The sequence below is a fragment of the Lepisosteus platostomus genome, chromosome 4, assembly GCF_059453375.1.
Source record: "Lepisosteus platostomus isolate fLepPlt1 chromosome 4, fLepPlt1.hap1, whole genome shotgun sequence".
Classification (NCBI taxonomy): domain Eukaryota; kingdom Metazoa; phylum Chordata; class Actinopteri; order Semionotiformes; family Lepisosteidae; genus Lepisosteus; species Lepisosteus platostomus.
Window position 1 is genome coordinate 11,007,606 of NC_142614.1, and position 17,544 is coordinate 11,025,149.

Here is a 17,544-nt window from a genome sequence, read left to right on the forward strand (position 1 = left end):
ATTGCAACAAACTGCTGATAGTTGTCATACTTCTTAATGCTTTAATTCAAGGGGGTCTAACCCTGTGCTACAAGCTACAGATCTCAGCTGGGGCCATTCTAATCTTCTCTGCATCGTTCCAATTTTAGTATATGTGTGGCCGAAGCTGAGATACCCAGAAAAGACTGATGAGCCAGGGCAGATCCCCTGTACGTTCCCAAGCTGCAGGAAAAGAAAGAACGAGATGGATAAAGGGATGGAGAGAGCAGAGGGCATGCGTGTACCTTGTTTCAGGATCAGGGGCTCAGTGATCTGCTTCCCGTTGACGTATGTCTCCGCTCCGTCCAGCGGCTCCAGCGTGACTGCCACTGCGGGCGACACCGACACGACACGGTGAGAGAGACAAGAGGGACAAGTGCTCTCCCAGCATGCACACAGACAACAGGAGGAACTTGCCACAGAGCAGGAGAAGGGGAAAGGAGAGAGAAGCTGCACCAGAGCGAGGGGAGGGGAAGGTTTTTTAAGTTGCACAGTACCTGACACACTTCCTGGTAAGCTTTAGAGAAACAGAGACAGAGAAGTTCAGATGCTGCAGTCTTTGTTCTACTTCTGTTATCAGCACTTAGTTTATAGAGGAAGCCTGCAATGGGGTAGCTAATTAGCTGGTCAGGCTACGTGTCGATTGGGCTAAAAGTCCGTCACAGCAGAGCCCAGACTGGAACCAGTGAGAAACAGACCACAGGGGCGCTGCCTACGTTTGGAACGAGCGCCTCTAAGCTCTGAGCCACACAAGAGACCAAGACCTTGTTTTCTTGCAAAACAACAAGGGGTCGTTTACCTGCAAAGCTAACAACTTTAAAAAAAAACTGACAACAGATCATTTTGGAGCAGAGCAAAGTAAAGCCGAGAAAACTCAGCATACACCCAGATAAATCTCCAAGTATCAGCCCTGCTTGTGTCCACTCTCAGCAGACACAGTTCTTTAACCGGTCTGCCTCAACGACTGGAATATCACACAGCACAGCTGACCGCGACCTACTGCCTGTGTGGCCTCATCACTGGAGGCAGGAGCTGCCACCTGACCACTGACCCCTGACCCCTCAACTCTCACCTTCCCCGTTGTCGTTGACGCGGCTGTAGAAGATGCAGTGCTGCTCCTTAATGAACTGGCCACTCAGGCGGATGTCCACATCCTTCTGTCCCACCCTGCACAGACAGAGGACACTGGTCAGACCCTGACCACATTAACATCTTTGTAACAGCACAGTACACCGAGTAGCAGCGGTGCGGTCCTGCAGAGAGGAGAGGGCGATGAAGCCTCCACTGGACCTGGCAGCAACGCTCTGAAGAAGGCGGCGGCTCTACAATGTCAAAACTTGGGCTGCAGGAATCTGAACATATAACCCAACCCATTCACCTGGTCACCCCCTCCTTGATGTAGTACAGCAGACACTCCGACATCAGGGGGTCCTCGTTCAGGTTGACGAGGTGCGGTGTCTGGAAGGGAGAGAGGAGGAGGAGGGACGTCAGTCACAGCGGCCCCAGACGCAGCTCCCCCACAGCCCTGAGCGGAGCTCAGTAAGTACTGCCCAAAGAGCGCGCCACGTCTGCCCTGCAGCGGCTCCGCCTGCTTGCATCCCGTCGCTCACCCCTTTCGGAGAGAACACTCCCAGGGTCCCTCCGTCTTCCCTGATAGACACGCCCATCTCCGCCAGGAGGGACTCCCTGCAGACAGAGAGAGGGGGACACTGTGAGACGGAGACCGAGGACATTCAGAGAAACGGGCCTGGAGAGAGGAGGACAGCTGGGAAGGGACCGGAGTAGTATGGAAGATTTGGCCAGGATATCAGGGTTACACCACTACTCTTTTCGAGAAACGCCCTGGGATTTTTAATGACCACAGAGAGTCAGGACCTCTGTTTTACGTCTTATCTGAAGGACGGGACCTGTTTACAGTATAGTGTCCCAGTCACTATACTGGGGCATTAGGACCCACACAGACTGCAGGGTGAGCACCCCTGCAGGCCCCACTAACACCTCTTCCAGCAGCAGCCTTAGTTTTTCCCAGGAGGTCTCTCATCCAGGTACTGACCAGGCTCACACCTGCTTAAGTTCAGTGGATTGCCAGTTGTGAATTGCAGGGTGACATAGCTGCTGGCTCTAGTGGAATGATGTGGGAAGAAAAGACTGAAGGAGAAAATGATTCTACTGCATGGCTCATCACCGGATGTCATTACCTCTTGCTCCGTTTTGGCGATACTAGTGTTATGCTTGTGCTAACAAGCAGCTTTACTGCTCTATTCAGACTTGTTTCAGTACAGAGGCAGGAAAGAACGATAGAGACACACTTTTCTCTCCAAGCTGAAGGGTTAAGACAGCCGTAACCTCCCATTAAGGCTGGAAGGTACAGGGAATGAGACACACACCTCTCCAGCCTGATGGATTCCGTTTTCCTCAGCTTCTCCTCCCACGTCTCATTCAGCTCAGCAATGATCTTCTCTGTTTCCTGGGGAGACGCAATTTAAAGGACACATTAGGTCCCACAGGAGAACAGGACACTCAGTAAATGACAAGAGGTCAAGCATACAGAGAGCAAAAGAGTTGAAGACAGGAAAACATTGAGAGAATGACAGAAAGAGGGGCATGGAGCTCCACTTTATTCAAAGAATGAAACTGAGAAAAGAACAGTCAATGAAGGAGACAGAGACAGCACCTTCAGTCTCTCCACAGCCTCCTCCTTGGTGATTGGCTCATCGATGCCAGAGAAGGTCTCCGAATGTCCATTGTCAGCACTGAGGTCACCAGTGGGGGGGTCAGAGTCGAGGCCCTGCTCCTGCGCGTGGCACAGACTGTCATCGATCACCTCGCTGGAGTTGAAGGGGGCACCACTCACACCCACCGGCATCAGGCGATTGTTATTTGCTTCAGTCCCTGAGGATGGTGCAGTGAGAGGGTGACATGAGTGATTTTGATCTCGGATGCCCTCCCTCTCAGATTCAGAGACAGTGGCAAAAGCAGTGAAAGTCTTACCAAAGCAGTGACAGCACATATAAACTACAACATATGTAAGAAGTATATTACAAATGTAAAACTATTACACAACAGAACAGAAATGACAAATGTGCATTTACAAGCATCCTAAACACTGATAATATTTAACCCCCCCCAAGTTAAGCAAATGGGCAATGTGATTTACTCTCTAAACAGATGCCACATTTCTCTCTCCCCATTAATAATGCTCTGCCTGTACCTCTTTCCATCCCCAAGATCCCACCACCTCCATTAAAGTCCCGAGCTTTTCCGATCTGGCAGCATGTGTTATAACCTGTATGTTTTATTGGTGTCAGTATAGGGATAGTGATCTCATGGCCATTCAGCCATAGGTACACAGTGACTGGGTATATTTCCCCCTAGCAAAGGGGTCTGGACCTTTTTGGGCTATGAAGTAGAGTGTGTACACCGTGTGTACAGCACTGTGTCAGAATTCAGTACTGACCAGCCGCAGTGATGAGCTCAGTGCTCAGCCCCTGGGAGAACAGCAGCTCCCTCAGTCGGTTGACCTCTTCCTTCAGCTCCCGAATCAGCCGTGCGTTGGGGTCCTCGTTGATCACAGCGTTACAGCGGATCTGTTTGGCACGGTCAGCGTACCTGGGAGAGAATGAGGTGGATGGTGAGAGACAGCCTTGAGATATGACAGGTTAACAGTGCAATACTGAGTGTTTCAGAAAGATAGAGAGGGAGAGTTATGACAGGTAAACCATACCTTAGAGTGCTGAGCGTCTCCTCATAGTTGATGTCTGCTGGACTGAGGGCAGCGATCATGGCCGTGCGCGAGTTCCCTCCTGACAGACAGAGCCACACACAGACAAAGGCCATCAAACACACATCACTGGCCAGGACACAGACACTGAGAGACAAAGAAATGGCAACTGACAAAGACACAGAGCAACACAGCTGGACTTTCAGAAACACATAGAGGTCTCCACAATTATTTATTCCATCTTCCTAAAACCTGTTTCCCTGGCCCACTCCCCCCTCCTATCAGCCCCATCTCACCCAGGTTCTCCTTCAGCAGCCAGGTCAGAACAGAGTCTCTGTAAGGGATGAAGTCTGATTTCCTCTTCTTGGAGCTTTGCTGGAAACGGAGGTGAAGAGAACAACAGAAACACCGCTAAGTCAAAAAACTTCAAAAGTTGCGCAGCAAAGGGCAGAGTGTGACACCAGCTTTCACGGCACAGCAGCCAGAGCTCAAAACATGTTTAAAAGAATTGCCTGGATTTGCTGCCTCAGGTCTTGGGTCCTGAGAGATCCTTCATCTGTTTGGGTTTCTTCCCATCTCCTAAAGACATGCTGGACTGCAGCTGGAGACCCCTGTATTAACTGGATGGGTTTCTCTAGGAGCAGGGCTGAAGGCTCCTGTACTAACTGGACTGTATTTGTAACTTTTCTAGGTGTGTGTGAGTGTACTGCCGGTTTTGTCAGTGTGCGTCCCCCTGTCTGTGCTCTGGGGCTCCAGGGGTCTCTCACCATTTCCGCCAGCGCAGAGATGACCTTGCCCAGAGTGGTCAGGGATTTGTTGATGTTGGCTCCTTCCTGTCAGACGAAATACCCAGAAATTGTCATACTTTCAATGCATGCATAGTCATATTCTGTACTGAACACATCAACGCTTGAACTTTCTGCAGATATATTGCAGTAAAGCTACTGCAAGGAGTTTCCCAGCCCTCTCACCTTTAACCTCATGCCCTTTGCCCCTGAAGAGTCAGCTCTTTCACTTCCTGCCAGGTCAACCAGGCTGATTTTGCTGACCTGAGGGGAAAAAAATGTTCAACTAAATGACTCACCCCAATACAAAAGATGAAAGCAATCAGATCAGTCAAAGTCATGACTGATAAGAAACTGTCAAACATTATATTAGTACTTAAGACACTTAAAAAAGAAATGTCAGCAGAAAAAACTTTGCATGTCTGTGAAACAAATCAACATACAAGAACCCTGAAAAGTCATTTGCTTAATCTTAAAAGACTTTGTAAAACACTGGTGGAGATGAACACCAAGAATGCAGTTTTTACATTAAGCCATTAAGGTGGAGACACCTGAAACACTGACCACAGGTCTGTTTTACTGAATAGCAAATTTTACAGTTCATAACCACATCACAGGCTTTTTTGGAAAAAATAAACACCCAGAAGCCTAAATTGGAGTATCAGTGACCTTAGTGGTTTAATGACTACATTCCTGAGGTTGAGAGGTTAATAATATGTATGATTACTGAAAAAAAACAACGTAATAACAATTATTGATGATGTGTCACTCATCTCTAAAGAGCTTGCAGCACAAGATGGACTGGAGCTGGAGCTGAAAGACTGACTCCAGTCTCTAGGTTCCCAACACCTGTAGGTGGTGCCACATTGACTTCCTTGTGATAACTATCCAACTACACCTGAGCCCAGTGTGTGTGCTCACTGACTGCAGCATGAGCACTGCCTGACCTTTGTCTCTGACCCCAGTGTGATCCCTATCTGACCCGTCTGAGTACAGTCTAACCCCAGTGTGAACCCTATCTGACCCCTGTCTGAGCCCTTTTTGACCCCGGGGTCAGTACTATCTGACCCCAGCTTGCACCCAGTGTGAGCGCAATCTCACCCCCAAATGAATGACCCCAGTGCAAGCGCTATCAGACACCAGCGCAAGCGCTGACCCCAGCCTCTGCCCCTGCATAGAGAACGAGGACCCCCTGGCCATTACCTTCTCAGTGTCCAGGCTGGTCATCTGGTCGTGGCGCCGCTGTGTGAAGACGATGGTGAAGACCGCGTGAGAGCGGCTGCTCGTCTCATTCATGTTGGTGGCAGCCACGGTCCTGGAGGAGACAACCGGGGACAGAGCGGGTCAGTAGCAATAATTACCGGGCACTGCTTGTACCTCAGGACTAGAAGACTGACTGGTCACTCTTCACTCATCAGGTTATAAAGACACACATCAGACCCCTGCTGACCTAATCTCATCTGACCGCTACTGTCCTGAGACCAATTACTAGCTGACCGTTGTCTAACAATTATCAGTTCCCTTATTGCAATCTGGCCCCTATCTGTTCCAAACCTAATATCTATCGGAACTTATGGATGACTACTATCTGCCCTGGCCTTGTCGCTCTCTAACCCCTGTCTGACCCCAGCCTGACCTGGCCTTATCGCTCTCTAACCCCAGTCTGACCCCAGCCTGACCAGGCCTTGTTGCTCTCTAACCCCAGTCTGACCCCAGCCTGACCTGGCCTTGTTGCTCTCTAACCCCAGTCTGACCCCAGCCTGACCAGGCCTTGTTGCTCTCTAACCCCAGTCTGACCCCAGCCTGACCAGGCCTTGTTGCTCTCTAACCCCAGTCTGACCCCAGCCTGACCAGGCCTTGTTGCTCTCTAACCCCAGTCTGACCCCAGCCTGACCAGGCCTTGTTGCTCTCTAACCCCAGTCTGGCCCCAGCCTGACCAGGCCTTGTTGCTCTCTAACCCCAGTCTGACCCCAGCCTGACCAGGCCTTGTCGCTGTCTAACCCCAGTCTGACCCCAGCCTGACCAGGCCTTGTCGCTCTCTAACCCCAGTCTGACCCCAGCCTGACCAGGCCTTGTCGCTCTCTAACCCCAGTCTGACCCCAGCCTGACCTGGCCTTGTCGCTCTCTAACCCCAGTCTGACCCCAGCCTGACCAGGCCTTGTTGCTCTCTAACCCCAGTCTGACCCCAGCCTGACCTGGCCTTGTTGCTCTCTAACCCCAGTCTGACCCCAGCCTGACCTGGCCTTGTTGCTCTCTAACCCCAGTCTGACCCCAGCCTGACCTGGCCTTGTCGCTCTCTAACCCCAGTCTGACCCCAGCCTGACCTGGCCTTGTTGCCGCAGTCCATGAGGTCAGCAATGTCGGAGAAGCTGGTGACCGCAAGCTTGGACAGGTCTTCCACATAGGGACCCATGATGGGGTGCTCCCGAACACGTAGGTTCCCACGACTCTTGGGGTTCAGCAGGTCACGCACGCGCTCGCAGTAAATCTCCATGTATGACACCTGGGTCAAGAGACAGAGGGCGCTGAGGAGCAGGCTCTCAAAACCAGTGAAGGGAGGATAATCGCTGATCCAAGTGCCCTTTTCAGGAACTGGGCATGGCAGAGCAGGGAGCAAACAGGACCATGGGAAATGAGATCAGCAGGGGGTGCCATGTCACTCTGGCTCTTAAATGGAGGACACCAGCCGGAGGATGAGAACACAAACCCAAACGCATCATGCCGCAATGCCCAGTTTTTCCATACTGCTGCCTGAACTGGCCAGCTGGTTTGGGAAGCACCTTGCTCATCTTTGAGGGACACAGAGTGCATGAAAATCAGCCTTTGCTTGAACCCCTGACCTTCACTGCTCCCCCAAATCCAGCTTCCGGAAGGTCAGGATAGGGGAACGAAGCTCTTTCTCCTTGATTTTCTCTAAGAAGGGACCATCTGGGACAAGGAGTGCTGCACTCTCCTTCCAACAACTGAAACCCTCCCAGTTTATTTTCTGACGTTCAGGCCTTGTGGAAAGGTAGCATCAAATCTTTTAATCCACTCTGTTTCCTTTCTCTTTCTTTGTCTGTCTCTGTCCAGTTGGGGTTTCTCTCCAGTCCTGTGGCCTCCAGCGCTTCCAGCCCGTGCTGTAGGAAGTGTGCCACTAGGAAAGTCCTCCTTTCCTGCTGGTTCCGGATGTTGTATCTGTGTTGTGCCAGTCGGGTTCGGATGGAGTTACCCGTTTCCCCCACATAGGTCACCCCACACGTTTTGCACTGGATGCCATATACAGCGTTATTGATGTTTTCTGAGAGCACCCTTTGCAACTGGAAGATTTCTTTGGTTTTGTTGTTTTGGGTCGTTTTCTGTTTGAAGTGTCTGGCTCTTGGTGTATGTGATCTGTTTTTTACAGGTTTTAGTTTGCTTTGGACTAAATAATCCTGTAGGTTTTTGTTTTTTCTATATGCAGATATGATTTTGTGTTCCCAGAGTAGGTTTGTTTTCAAATATCGTGGTGAATGTAGACTTTAGTTTTTGGTTGGTTATTATGCTGAGTTGGGAATATGTTGTGATGAGGGATATTATTTTTCTGTCATCAGGTGTTTTTCTGTTTAGAAATGTTTGTGCCACATTTTTGAGGAAACTTCGTGTGTATCCTCTCGGGCGTAGAGCTTGGAAGAGTGTGTTTTTGGCTTCCTCAAAGTCTTGTTGTTGTGTGCAGATTTTGTGGAAGCGTAGGAGTTGCGTTTATACCAGTCCTTTGAAAGTATGTTTTGGATGGAAGCTGTCTTTGTGCAGTAAGCCGTGTGCGTCCATGTCTTTGAAATATACCTTGATGTCCAGTTTGCCTGTGTTGTTGAAGGAGGAACCCTTGTATGTGGTGGTGTCTAGGAAGTCTATCTTCCGGAAGGTCAGGGTGATGACTGGAGGCATCACTGCTCTTTTCCGAGGTCACATCTGCTAAGTGGTCAAATCAGGGGGCACTACTTCATACAAAAAGCTGCCCATCTGAAGGGTTCCTGGGATCTATGAGCCAGTGAGAATGCCAACATGCCAGATCGGTTGAATGGAGCTCTCATTTGTGAGCTTTCTGAGGTTTTTATGTTTTAATATTAAAGGAAAAAACATTATGGATCCTCCGTTGTCAAGTGCTACTTAAGTGCGTCTAAATATATAAGCAAGCTGATCTTACCTCCACGGAATATGACAGGTCTGGGCTGATGTTCTCGATTGTGCGTTTGAATAAATCCTCACAGAGCTGCGGAATAGGGGAGAGGAAGACCATTAACGTAATTGTGAGAGGAGCAGGACAGCTGTGCCTCTAGCAGTGTCTACAGTACAGTCAGGTGTGACAGTGTGTGTGTGTGCTGGTGAATTCAGGGTGAGTGTGAGAGGAGAGGGACAGCAGTGGCTCTAGCAGTGTCTACAGTACAGTCAGGTGTGATAGTGTGTGTGTGCTGGTGAATTCAGGGGGAGTGTGAGAGGAGAGGGACAGCAGTGGCTCTAGCAGTGTCTACAGTCCAGTCAGGTGTGACAGTGTGTGTGTGTTCTGGTGAATTCAGGGTGAGTGTGAGAGCAGAGGGACAGCATTGTCTACAGTACAGTCAGGTGTGACAGCGTGTGTGTGTGCTGGTGAATTCAGGGTGAGTGTGAGAGGAGAGGGACAGCAGTGGCTCTAGCAGTGTCTACAGTACAGTCAGGTGTGACAATGTGTGTGTGTGCTGGTGAATTCAGGGTGAGTGTGTTGTGTGAATTGAATGTGAGAGGACAGGGACAGCAGTGGAAGAAACCTAGAGCAGAATTATAGTTATTCTAACTCAGGTAAAAAACAATCAATCAATAAACAAGCTGGAGAAAGTGGGGATCTCAATGAACCTGTGACACTGTGATCTTTGTGCTGGAGATCATTTGACAAGTGACCGAAAGGGATACCTAAGCTGCTGAAACTGCAGACAGGTTGGCCAGAGGAGTTTCAGGAGTCTCCCTGATCCTGGTCCTGGAGGGGCCAGTGTGTGTCTGGAGGTGTTCTAGGGCTCTTTAAAGCACCAACACTAGAAGAGTCTGGTCAAAATCCTTAATTATCCAATGAAGTCATTAATGAGCAGAAATTAAATGAAAACCTGCTGACATACAGCAGTCCCACCTGTGCTCCCTAAATCTCCAGGAATCAGTGGTGTCTAATGGAGAGACCAAGTCTCCCCCATCCGAGTGGGGTACCTGAGGGATGATGCCCTGCTGCCCTGGCTCCTGTTTGCCCATCATGGTGTAGGACTTCCCAGCGCCCGTCTGCCCGTAGGCAAAGATACAGACATTGTAGCCCTCAAAGGCGTGCAGCAGCATCTCCTCGCCAATGTCCTTGTACACCTGCTGCTGGGAGGCAAACTGGGGGTCCTCTGGCTGCAGAGAGAGGAAAGAGGGTCAGTGGGACACAGGGGGACAGGAGCACTGAGACTGAGGAAGAGGAAGGGCAGAGAGATGAGTGAGAGAGAGGAAGGACAGTCAGACACAGGGGGACAGGAGCACTGAGACTGAGGAAGAGGAAGGGCAGAGAGATGAGTGAGAGAGAGGAAGGACAGTCAGACACTGGGGGACAGGAGCACTGAGACTGAGGAAGAGGAAGGGCAGAGAGATGAGTGAGAGAGAGGAAGGACAGTCAGACACAGGGGGACAGGAGCACTGAGACTGAGGAAGAGGAAGGGCAGAGAGATGAGTGAGAGAGAGGAAGGACAGTCAGACACAGGGGGACAGGAGCACTGAGACTGAGGAAGAGGAAGGGCAGAGAGATGAGTGAGAGAGAGGAAGGACAGTCAGACACTGGGGGACAGGAGCACTGAGACTGAGGAAGAGGAAGGGCAGAGATGAGTGAGAGAGAGGAAGGACAGTCAGACACAGGGGGACAGGAGCACTGAGACTGAGGAAGAGGAAGGGCAGAGAGGAGTGAGAGAGAGGAAGGACAGTCAGACACAGGGGGACAGGAGCACTGAGACTGAGGAAGAGGAAGGGCAGAGAGATGAGTGAGAGAGAGGAAGGACAGTCAGACACAGGGGGACGGAAGCAGTGAGATCAAGACAGGAGAAGAATGGGGGCAGTTGGAAGAAGGGAAGACTGGGGGAGAGAGGGAGAGATGAATGTGAGAAAGAGGAAGGAATCAAGACAGGTGAGGTGGTGGCCCAGGACAGGAGGGAACTCACCGTGGTGTGGGACCAGTAAGAGTAGTCAAAAGTGAAGTTCTTGGGTGCATCTTTGGGCTGCTTGGGGTTTGTGATGCCTGGAAGAGAACAAAGATGGGTTCACAGACCTGCTCCCCCAGTATTTGAGCGAGACCCTATAGAACTAGCAGCCTCCGCCCAGCCAAACCAAGAGCACTCTGTACAGAGCGCCCACTGGAAGAGCTCAGATCACAGGGCCTACGTGCCTTTTAGGTTTCTTAAAACACCTAAAATAACCAGCTGAGGTTTCAGAAGTGAGACCAAACCCATCTGAGCTGAAATGTCCAACATATCTCCAGTTCCAGCTGTGCTTCTCATTAACTGAAGCCTTAATGGAGCCAATTACCTCACTTAAAACGTTAATCTCAGATGCTATTAAGCTCTTGATTTTAATTACTGCACCTTAAAAATGAAATGGTTAATGCTGAACCTCTAGCAGTTCAAGAGATGTTTTTCAATTTCATCTAATTTAACTGAAATAAAGCTCCAATTACAACCTGAGAGCCACTCAAAGAATTCCCAGCAGACACTGTTAAAGACACTGTGTGTTGACTGTGTTCAGCACAGTGACAGGCATGCAGTGAAGCAGTTCTCATATGCAGTACACTTGAGGCACTCTGCTGGGGTGGCACTGGGGTGGATAGGCTCAGAGGGAATGAGTACACCGTCTATCAAACTGTCTGTTACTGACCCCACACACACACACACACACACACACACACGTGTTCCTGTCTGTTACTGACCCTTCACACTCCACACACGTGTGCTCCTGTCTGTTACTGACCCTCCACACTCCACACACACACGTGTGCTCCTGTCTGTTACTGACCCTCCACACTCCACACACACACGTGTGCTCCTGTCTGTTACTGACCCTCCACACTCCACACACACACGTGTGCTCCTGTCTGTCACTGACCCTCCACACTCCACACACACGTGTGCTCCTGTCTGTTACTGACCCTCCACACTCCACACACACGTGTGCTCCTGTCTGTTACTGACCCTCCACACTCCACACACACACACGTGTGCTCCTGTCTGTTACTGACCCTCCACACTCCACACACACACACGTGTGCTCCTGTCTGTTACTGACCCTCCACACACCACACACACGTGTGCTCCTGTCTATTACTGACCCTTCACACTCCATACACATGCACTCCTGTCTGTTACTGACCCATCACACTCCACACTCCACACACACACGTGTGCTCCTGTCTGTTACTGACCCTTCAAATCAGGGGGGACAAGTATTTGCACAAGTTCAGGTTTAAAAGAAGATGCTGTCTGGTTTGCAAGAAAGTCACTTCCTTTGTGGGAATGTCCCAGCATTGTCTGTGTGCCAGGAGCTGCAGACTAGATGATGCAATTAGAAGGAAGGAGTCACTTTCTTAGAGGTGTAATTTCTTTCTCAGATTGAATACGTCCTCAGACCCACACAAGCAGGCACACCCAGCCTCATGCACAAGCAGACACCTTCAAAGGCGATGTGAAATGAGAGGGTGGTACAGGAATGGCGCATTTGCTAGGACATGTGTGCGTGCTGTGTTGTGGCCTGTTTTCGTGGAGACAGGACAGCAGCATGCAATCGCCCTCCCTCCCCTCTCCCCCTCAAGTCTCTATTTTTAGACAGTGGGGTGTGTGTAGCGCACAGGACTACCAACTTCCCTGGGGGCAGGGCTGCAGCAGGGCCTGGCAAAGATACCCACTGATACCCACCGTCACCCTGCCTGCCCCCTCGCAGCACAGACGCGGAACCAAGAGGCCCAGCTCAGAGCGCACACGTTAAAAATAGACAAAGGCCCTGGCCAGGCCTCAGCTGGAATAAAGACGGACAGGCCTATTCTAAGGGTGGGACAAAGGAGAGAGTCCAGGCTAATCCCTGGTATGAAGGCCACGGTGATCCACGGATGAAGCAAAGATCCCAAGTCTTGATAAGGGAGATCCAGTCTTTTGTGTTGTCTAAGTGTTGAAAGGATCTTGAGCAAGTCAATCTTGGGGGCATCTTACAAAAAACAGGAGACTCTGCTTTACACTGAGAGAGGTGGGGGTCTGAAAATCAGTCACCCAGCCACACAAGGTTTGAGGGAAAGGAAAGGAGCACAGAATGAAACTTGGGGAAGAGAAGTGGGATAGATGGAGTGAGAAAGGGTGGGAGCACTGGCCTGCATTCGGGGAATGTCAGCTCATTATCAGGAACACATGAAAGAGTGTTGGGTTTCACTGGTCTGTACGGCCCAGAGGAGTAGGAGGGGGCAGTTAAGGAAAACATTCTGCAATACCAGCTGCACCATCTGTGCTTCTACTGCTCAGAGTGGGGGGAGGGAGTTCTGAGCCACTTGGAGTCTGTAAACAGATTCACAGCGTCAGTGTCTCTGTAGGGCCGGTGTACAGCGTCAGTGTCTCTGCAGGCCTGGTGTACAGCGTCAGTGTCTCTGCAGGCCTGGTGTACAGCGTCAGTGTCTCTGCAGGCCTGGTGTACAGCGTCAGTGTCTCTGCAGGCCTGGTGTACAGCGTCAGTGTCTCTGCAGGCCTGGTGTACAGCGTCAGTGTCTCTGCAGGCCTGGTGTACAGCGTCAGTGTCTCTGCAGGCCTGGTGTACAGTGTCAGTGTCTCTGCAGGCCTGGTGTACAGCGTCAGTGTCTCTGCAGGCCTGGTGTACAGCGTCAGTGTCTCTGCAGGCCTGGTGTACAGCGTCAGTGTCTCTGCAGGCCTGGTGTACAGCGTCAGTGTCTCTGCAGGCCTGGTGTACAGCGTCAGTGTCTCTGCAGGCCTGGTGTACAGCGTCAGTGTCTCTGCAGGCCTGGTGTACAGTGTCAGTGTCTCTGCAGGCCTGGTGTACAGCTTCAGTGTCTCTGCAGGGCTGGTGTACAGCGTCAGTGTCTCTGAAGGGTTCAGTGTCTGCTGCACTTGGAATCAGGCATCTCCCGGAGGCAAAGGATTGAACAGGGTAATTATCTGTCATTCGGATCTGGATTCTGACAGGGAAGAATGTTGTTTCACAGGCTCACATACTCTGCCCCACAGCGCAGAAGGTCTGTTTTCATAGCTAGGCTAATTTACACAGAACCCCAGGCACTATGACACTCAATACCTGGAATACTTGTAGGAAAACAAGCATCTGGCTTGCCTTGAACTTCAGCTACTCCAAACACAAACATGCCCTTCCGTCTACGCTGGGGCTAGCCACTCACTCCCTTTCCATTTCTATTCAAGACTGCACTGGGTTAATGGAGACCTGAAACAAGGTCTAGAGCCAAAAAAGATGCCATCAGATTTATGGAAGATGCCACACTGACACCTGGAGATCTACAGTCTACTGATCAACTCCTCCACATTCCCCGTATCACACTGACACCTGGAGATCTACAGTCTACTGATCACCTCCTCCACACTCCCCTGATCACACTGACACCTGGAGATCTACAGTCTACTGATCACCTCCTCCACATTCCCCTGATCACACTGACACCTGGAGATCTACAGTCTACTGATCACCTCCTCCACACTCCCCTGATCACACCGACACCTGGAGATCTACAGTACCGATCACCTCCTCCACACTCCCCTGATCACACTGACACCTGGAGATCTACAGTCTACTGATCACCTCCTCCACACTCCCCTGATCACACTGACACCTGGAGATCTACAGTACCGATCACCTCCTCCACACTCCCCTGATCACACTGACACCTGGAGATCTGCAGTACCGATCACCTCCTCCACACTCCCCTGATCACACTGACACCTGGAGATCTACAGTCTACTGATCACCTCCTCCACACTCCCCTGATCACACCGACACCTGGAGATCTACAGTCTACTGATCACCTCCTCCACACTCCCCTGATCACACCGACACCTGGAGATCTACAGTACCGATCACCTCCTCCACACTCCCCTGATCACACTGACACCTGGAGATCTGCAGTACTGATCTCTTTCTCCTCAACACTCCCCTGGTCACACTGACACCTGGGATCTAGTCTGTCACGCAGCGAGGTCCAACATTACTGCAGAAAACTTTGAAAGTACTGCACTTACAGTACATTGCATGTCTTTTCTCATGTTAAACCTACTCGCAGTAATCACAGCAAATAGGCTTATGCCAATGGGCAGTAGCCAGTGGGGAAGCTGGTTACTCACAGGTGGAGTTGCCCTGCATCTGGATGACGCACTTGGCGTCGCGGCTCGTCTCACGGGAGTTGAAAGGTCGCACCCTCACTGCCACCTTCACCGAGGCCGATGCCATCCTGAGTTGGGGGGGGGGGTCCTCCGGATCGGTGCAAAATAAGAGGAAAAAAAAATCTGAAACAACAAAAAGACAACAGAGGAGGCATATAGGTGACTCAGTCTGACAGGCAAGACTGCTTTTACCTTCTTTCACAGAACTCTCACAGGAAGAGTGGCGTCTCACTGACAGCACTGAGAGACCACAGCAGAGTGAGCACTGACTGGAGGAGAGACGCAGCTCTCACTGACAGCACTGAGAGATCACAGCAGAGTGGACACTGACTGGAGGAGAGAGACACAGCTCTCACTGACAGCACTGAGAGATCACAGCAGAGTGAGCACTGACTGGAGGAGACACAGCTCTCACTGACAGCACTGAGAGATCACAGCAGAGTGAGCACTGACTGGAGGAGAGACACAGCTCTCACTGACAGCACTGAGAGATCACAGCAGAGTGAGCACTGACTGGAGGAGAGACACAGCTCTCACTGACAGCACTGAGACATCACAGCAGAGTGAGCACTGACTGGAGGAGAGACACAGCTCTCACTGACAGCACTGAGAGATCACAGCAGAGTGAGCACTGACTGGAGGAGACACAGCTCTCACTGACAGCACTGAGAGATCACAGCAGAGTGAGCACTGACTGGAGGAGAGACACAGCTCTCACTGACAGCACTGAGAGATCACAGCAGAGTGAGCACTGACTGGAGGAGAGACACAGCTCTCACTGACAGCACTGAGACATCACAGCAGAGTGAGCACTGACTGGAGGAGAGACACAGCTCTCACTGACAGCACTGAGAGATCACAGCAGAGTGAGCACTGACTGGAGGAGAGACGCAGCTCTCACTGACAGCAGAGCACTGATATCTGTTCAGCCTCCAACAGATGAGATGGCAAAAGGGTTCGAGTATTCAAAATCCTTAAAGTTCACTGCCAAAGGCCGGAGGATTGAATTTGAGGACCTCAAGTCCAACAAGGTCTCAAGGTCAATGTTAAAAAAGGGCACTCAAGGATGAATGTGGGGGGGGTCTAGAATAAGCTGCCCAGCCACACGGTTGAACCTGACTGCCTGCAGCTGGATGATCGATCAAGAAATCAGTAAACCAAACCACCCAGATGGGCTGAAAAGAGCCCCTCTCAATCCTTAAGTTTCCCGTCTTTTGCAACAGTGATAGTCTAGTCATGTAGAAGCGTGGCGAGAGCGCCGTCTCTTTAAGAGTGCAGACGACACGCCCAGCCCTCTGCTAGAGGAGCCGGAGATCCTGCTGGCTGCGCTCGGGCTGCCCCTGGCGAGAGAGACAGGTGTTTCCGGATGTCTGAGGTATTCTGCAGGTGAATTCGCTGGCTGGGCTCCAGGTGTAATTACAGTTCTGTGCTCTCGTGCTCAGTAAAAACACACGAAGCTGCAGCACATGAGCAGGTCCCCATGAACGCACTGCTTCTCCCCGAGGGGGGAGGGGGATGGGGGGTGGGTGACAGAGACAAGACCCCAGGACGGCAGGGAGGCAAGAGCCAAAATGAAGGTATGGAAAGACACTCCGCCTGCAGGAGGGGGACCCAACACTGGACCCATGCACCTCAAGTCCAGGGGAGGAGTGTGGGAGCTCAGTCATTGTCTTGATTAAGGAGGAGAGAGATCAGTGGATCCAGCCCGTGTCCTGGGGTACTTGGTGGTTCTCTATTCAAATGGATTTCTCAGCACAGGGACCCTTTTAATTAACCCAGGCTTGCTTATTTCTTTTGGCAAACAGCCCTTGGTTTCAAAAAGACCATGATTCAGAGGTACAGTTTCTACTAGCTGCTGAGTGGGTCTGTCTAAGCAGTTCTGAGGAACCGATCAGTTTCTGAGGAACTGACACAGGTGGGAATGAAAGTGTCTCAACACTCCCAGGGTGCTCTTTCTATTCTTACTGTAAACGTCCGGGTGGTCACATTTCAGGTAATCCGCCCTAGGGGCAGTTCTGAAATTTAGAAACTGCTGCAGGTTTGATATCAATTACAAATCCCATTCAGTGTTTTTAATAATACCCTTAACATAGAAAACCAATACAGATGAGCCTGTGATGAAGAACACAGCAGGAGCAAAAAACAGAAAAGAGAAGACCCCAGGACCAAGGCTGGGAAACGCTGAGCTAGAGCCGTGTGTTTCAGAAGGACAACTTAAAAATGGTTCAATACCTATTGGGCAGCCAGTGTAGGGATGCCAGCACATGTGTGATCAATAGATATGAATGGTATCCTGGCGTCAAAATTTGGAATTTTTCCCCCACCCCTACCCTGTGTCATAGAAAGGGGACATAGAAAGAAAAAAGTGGTGAAGAAAGATGGAGGCAGTGTGCAGACGGAGAGAGAACCACCTCCTCCCACCCCACCTGCTTACCACATGGTGCTGATTCAGTGTCCTTGGTGATGTTAGATATTTCTGATAAGCACTGCTGTTTATGGACTAGATTACCAATCATGAAACACACCCTAAGAACAAGCTAACTTCCGACTTCACTGACTTCAGAGTCTCAGCTCCCACTCTGTACCTTAAAGGACAGCTAACCTGCATGCACGCAGGCCACAGAATCCCCTCCCAGGAGGAAGG

At 50.8% G+C, this 17,544-nt stretch overlaps 1 protein-coding gene across 1 annotated transcript in view; it reads right to left on the bottom strand.

The window, feature by feature from the left end:
- LOC148672625 (kinesin-like protein KIF1C) overlaps positions 1-17,544 on the bottom strand; it is a 31,265-nt gene that overhangs the window by 7,922 nt on the left and 5,799 nt on the right. Inside the window, exons 2-18 of the mRNA XM_088628430.1 lie at positions 14,862-15,023; positions 10,689-10,765; positions 9,715-9,894; positions 8,690-8,755; positions 6,849-7,027; positions 5,728-5,839; positions 4,711-4,788; positions 4,507-4,572; positions 4,036-4,114; positions 3,743-3,821; positions 3,476-3,627; positions 2,693-2,910; positions 2,406-2,485; positions 1,629-1,704; positions 1,397-1,476; positions 1,091-1,185; positions 264-347 (exon numbers count right to left, since the gene is read on the bottom strand). Coding sequence (XP_088484556.1) covers positions 264-347; positions 1,091-1,185; positions 1,397-1,476; positions 1,629-1,704; positions 2,406-2,485; positions 2,693-2,910; positions 3,476-3,627; positions 3,743-3,821; positions 4,036-4,114; positions 4,507-4,572; positions 4,711-4,788; positions 5,728-5,839; positions 6,849-7,027; positions 8,690-8,755; positions 9,715-9,894; positions 10,689-10,765; positions 14,862-14,967 — 1,807 coding nt within the window. The 5' untranslated portion in view covers positions 14,968-15,023. The remainder of the gene's footprint in view (positions 1-263; positions 348-1,090; positions 1,186-1,396; positions 1,477-1,628; positions 1,705-2,405; positions 2,486-2,692; positions 2,911-3,475; positions 3,628-3,742; positions 3,822-4,035; positions 4,115-4,506; positions 4,573-4,710; positions 4,789-5,727; positions 5,840-6,848; positions 7,028-8,689; positions 8,756-9,714; positions 9,895-10,688; positions 10,766-14,861; positions 15,024-17,544) is intronic.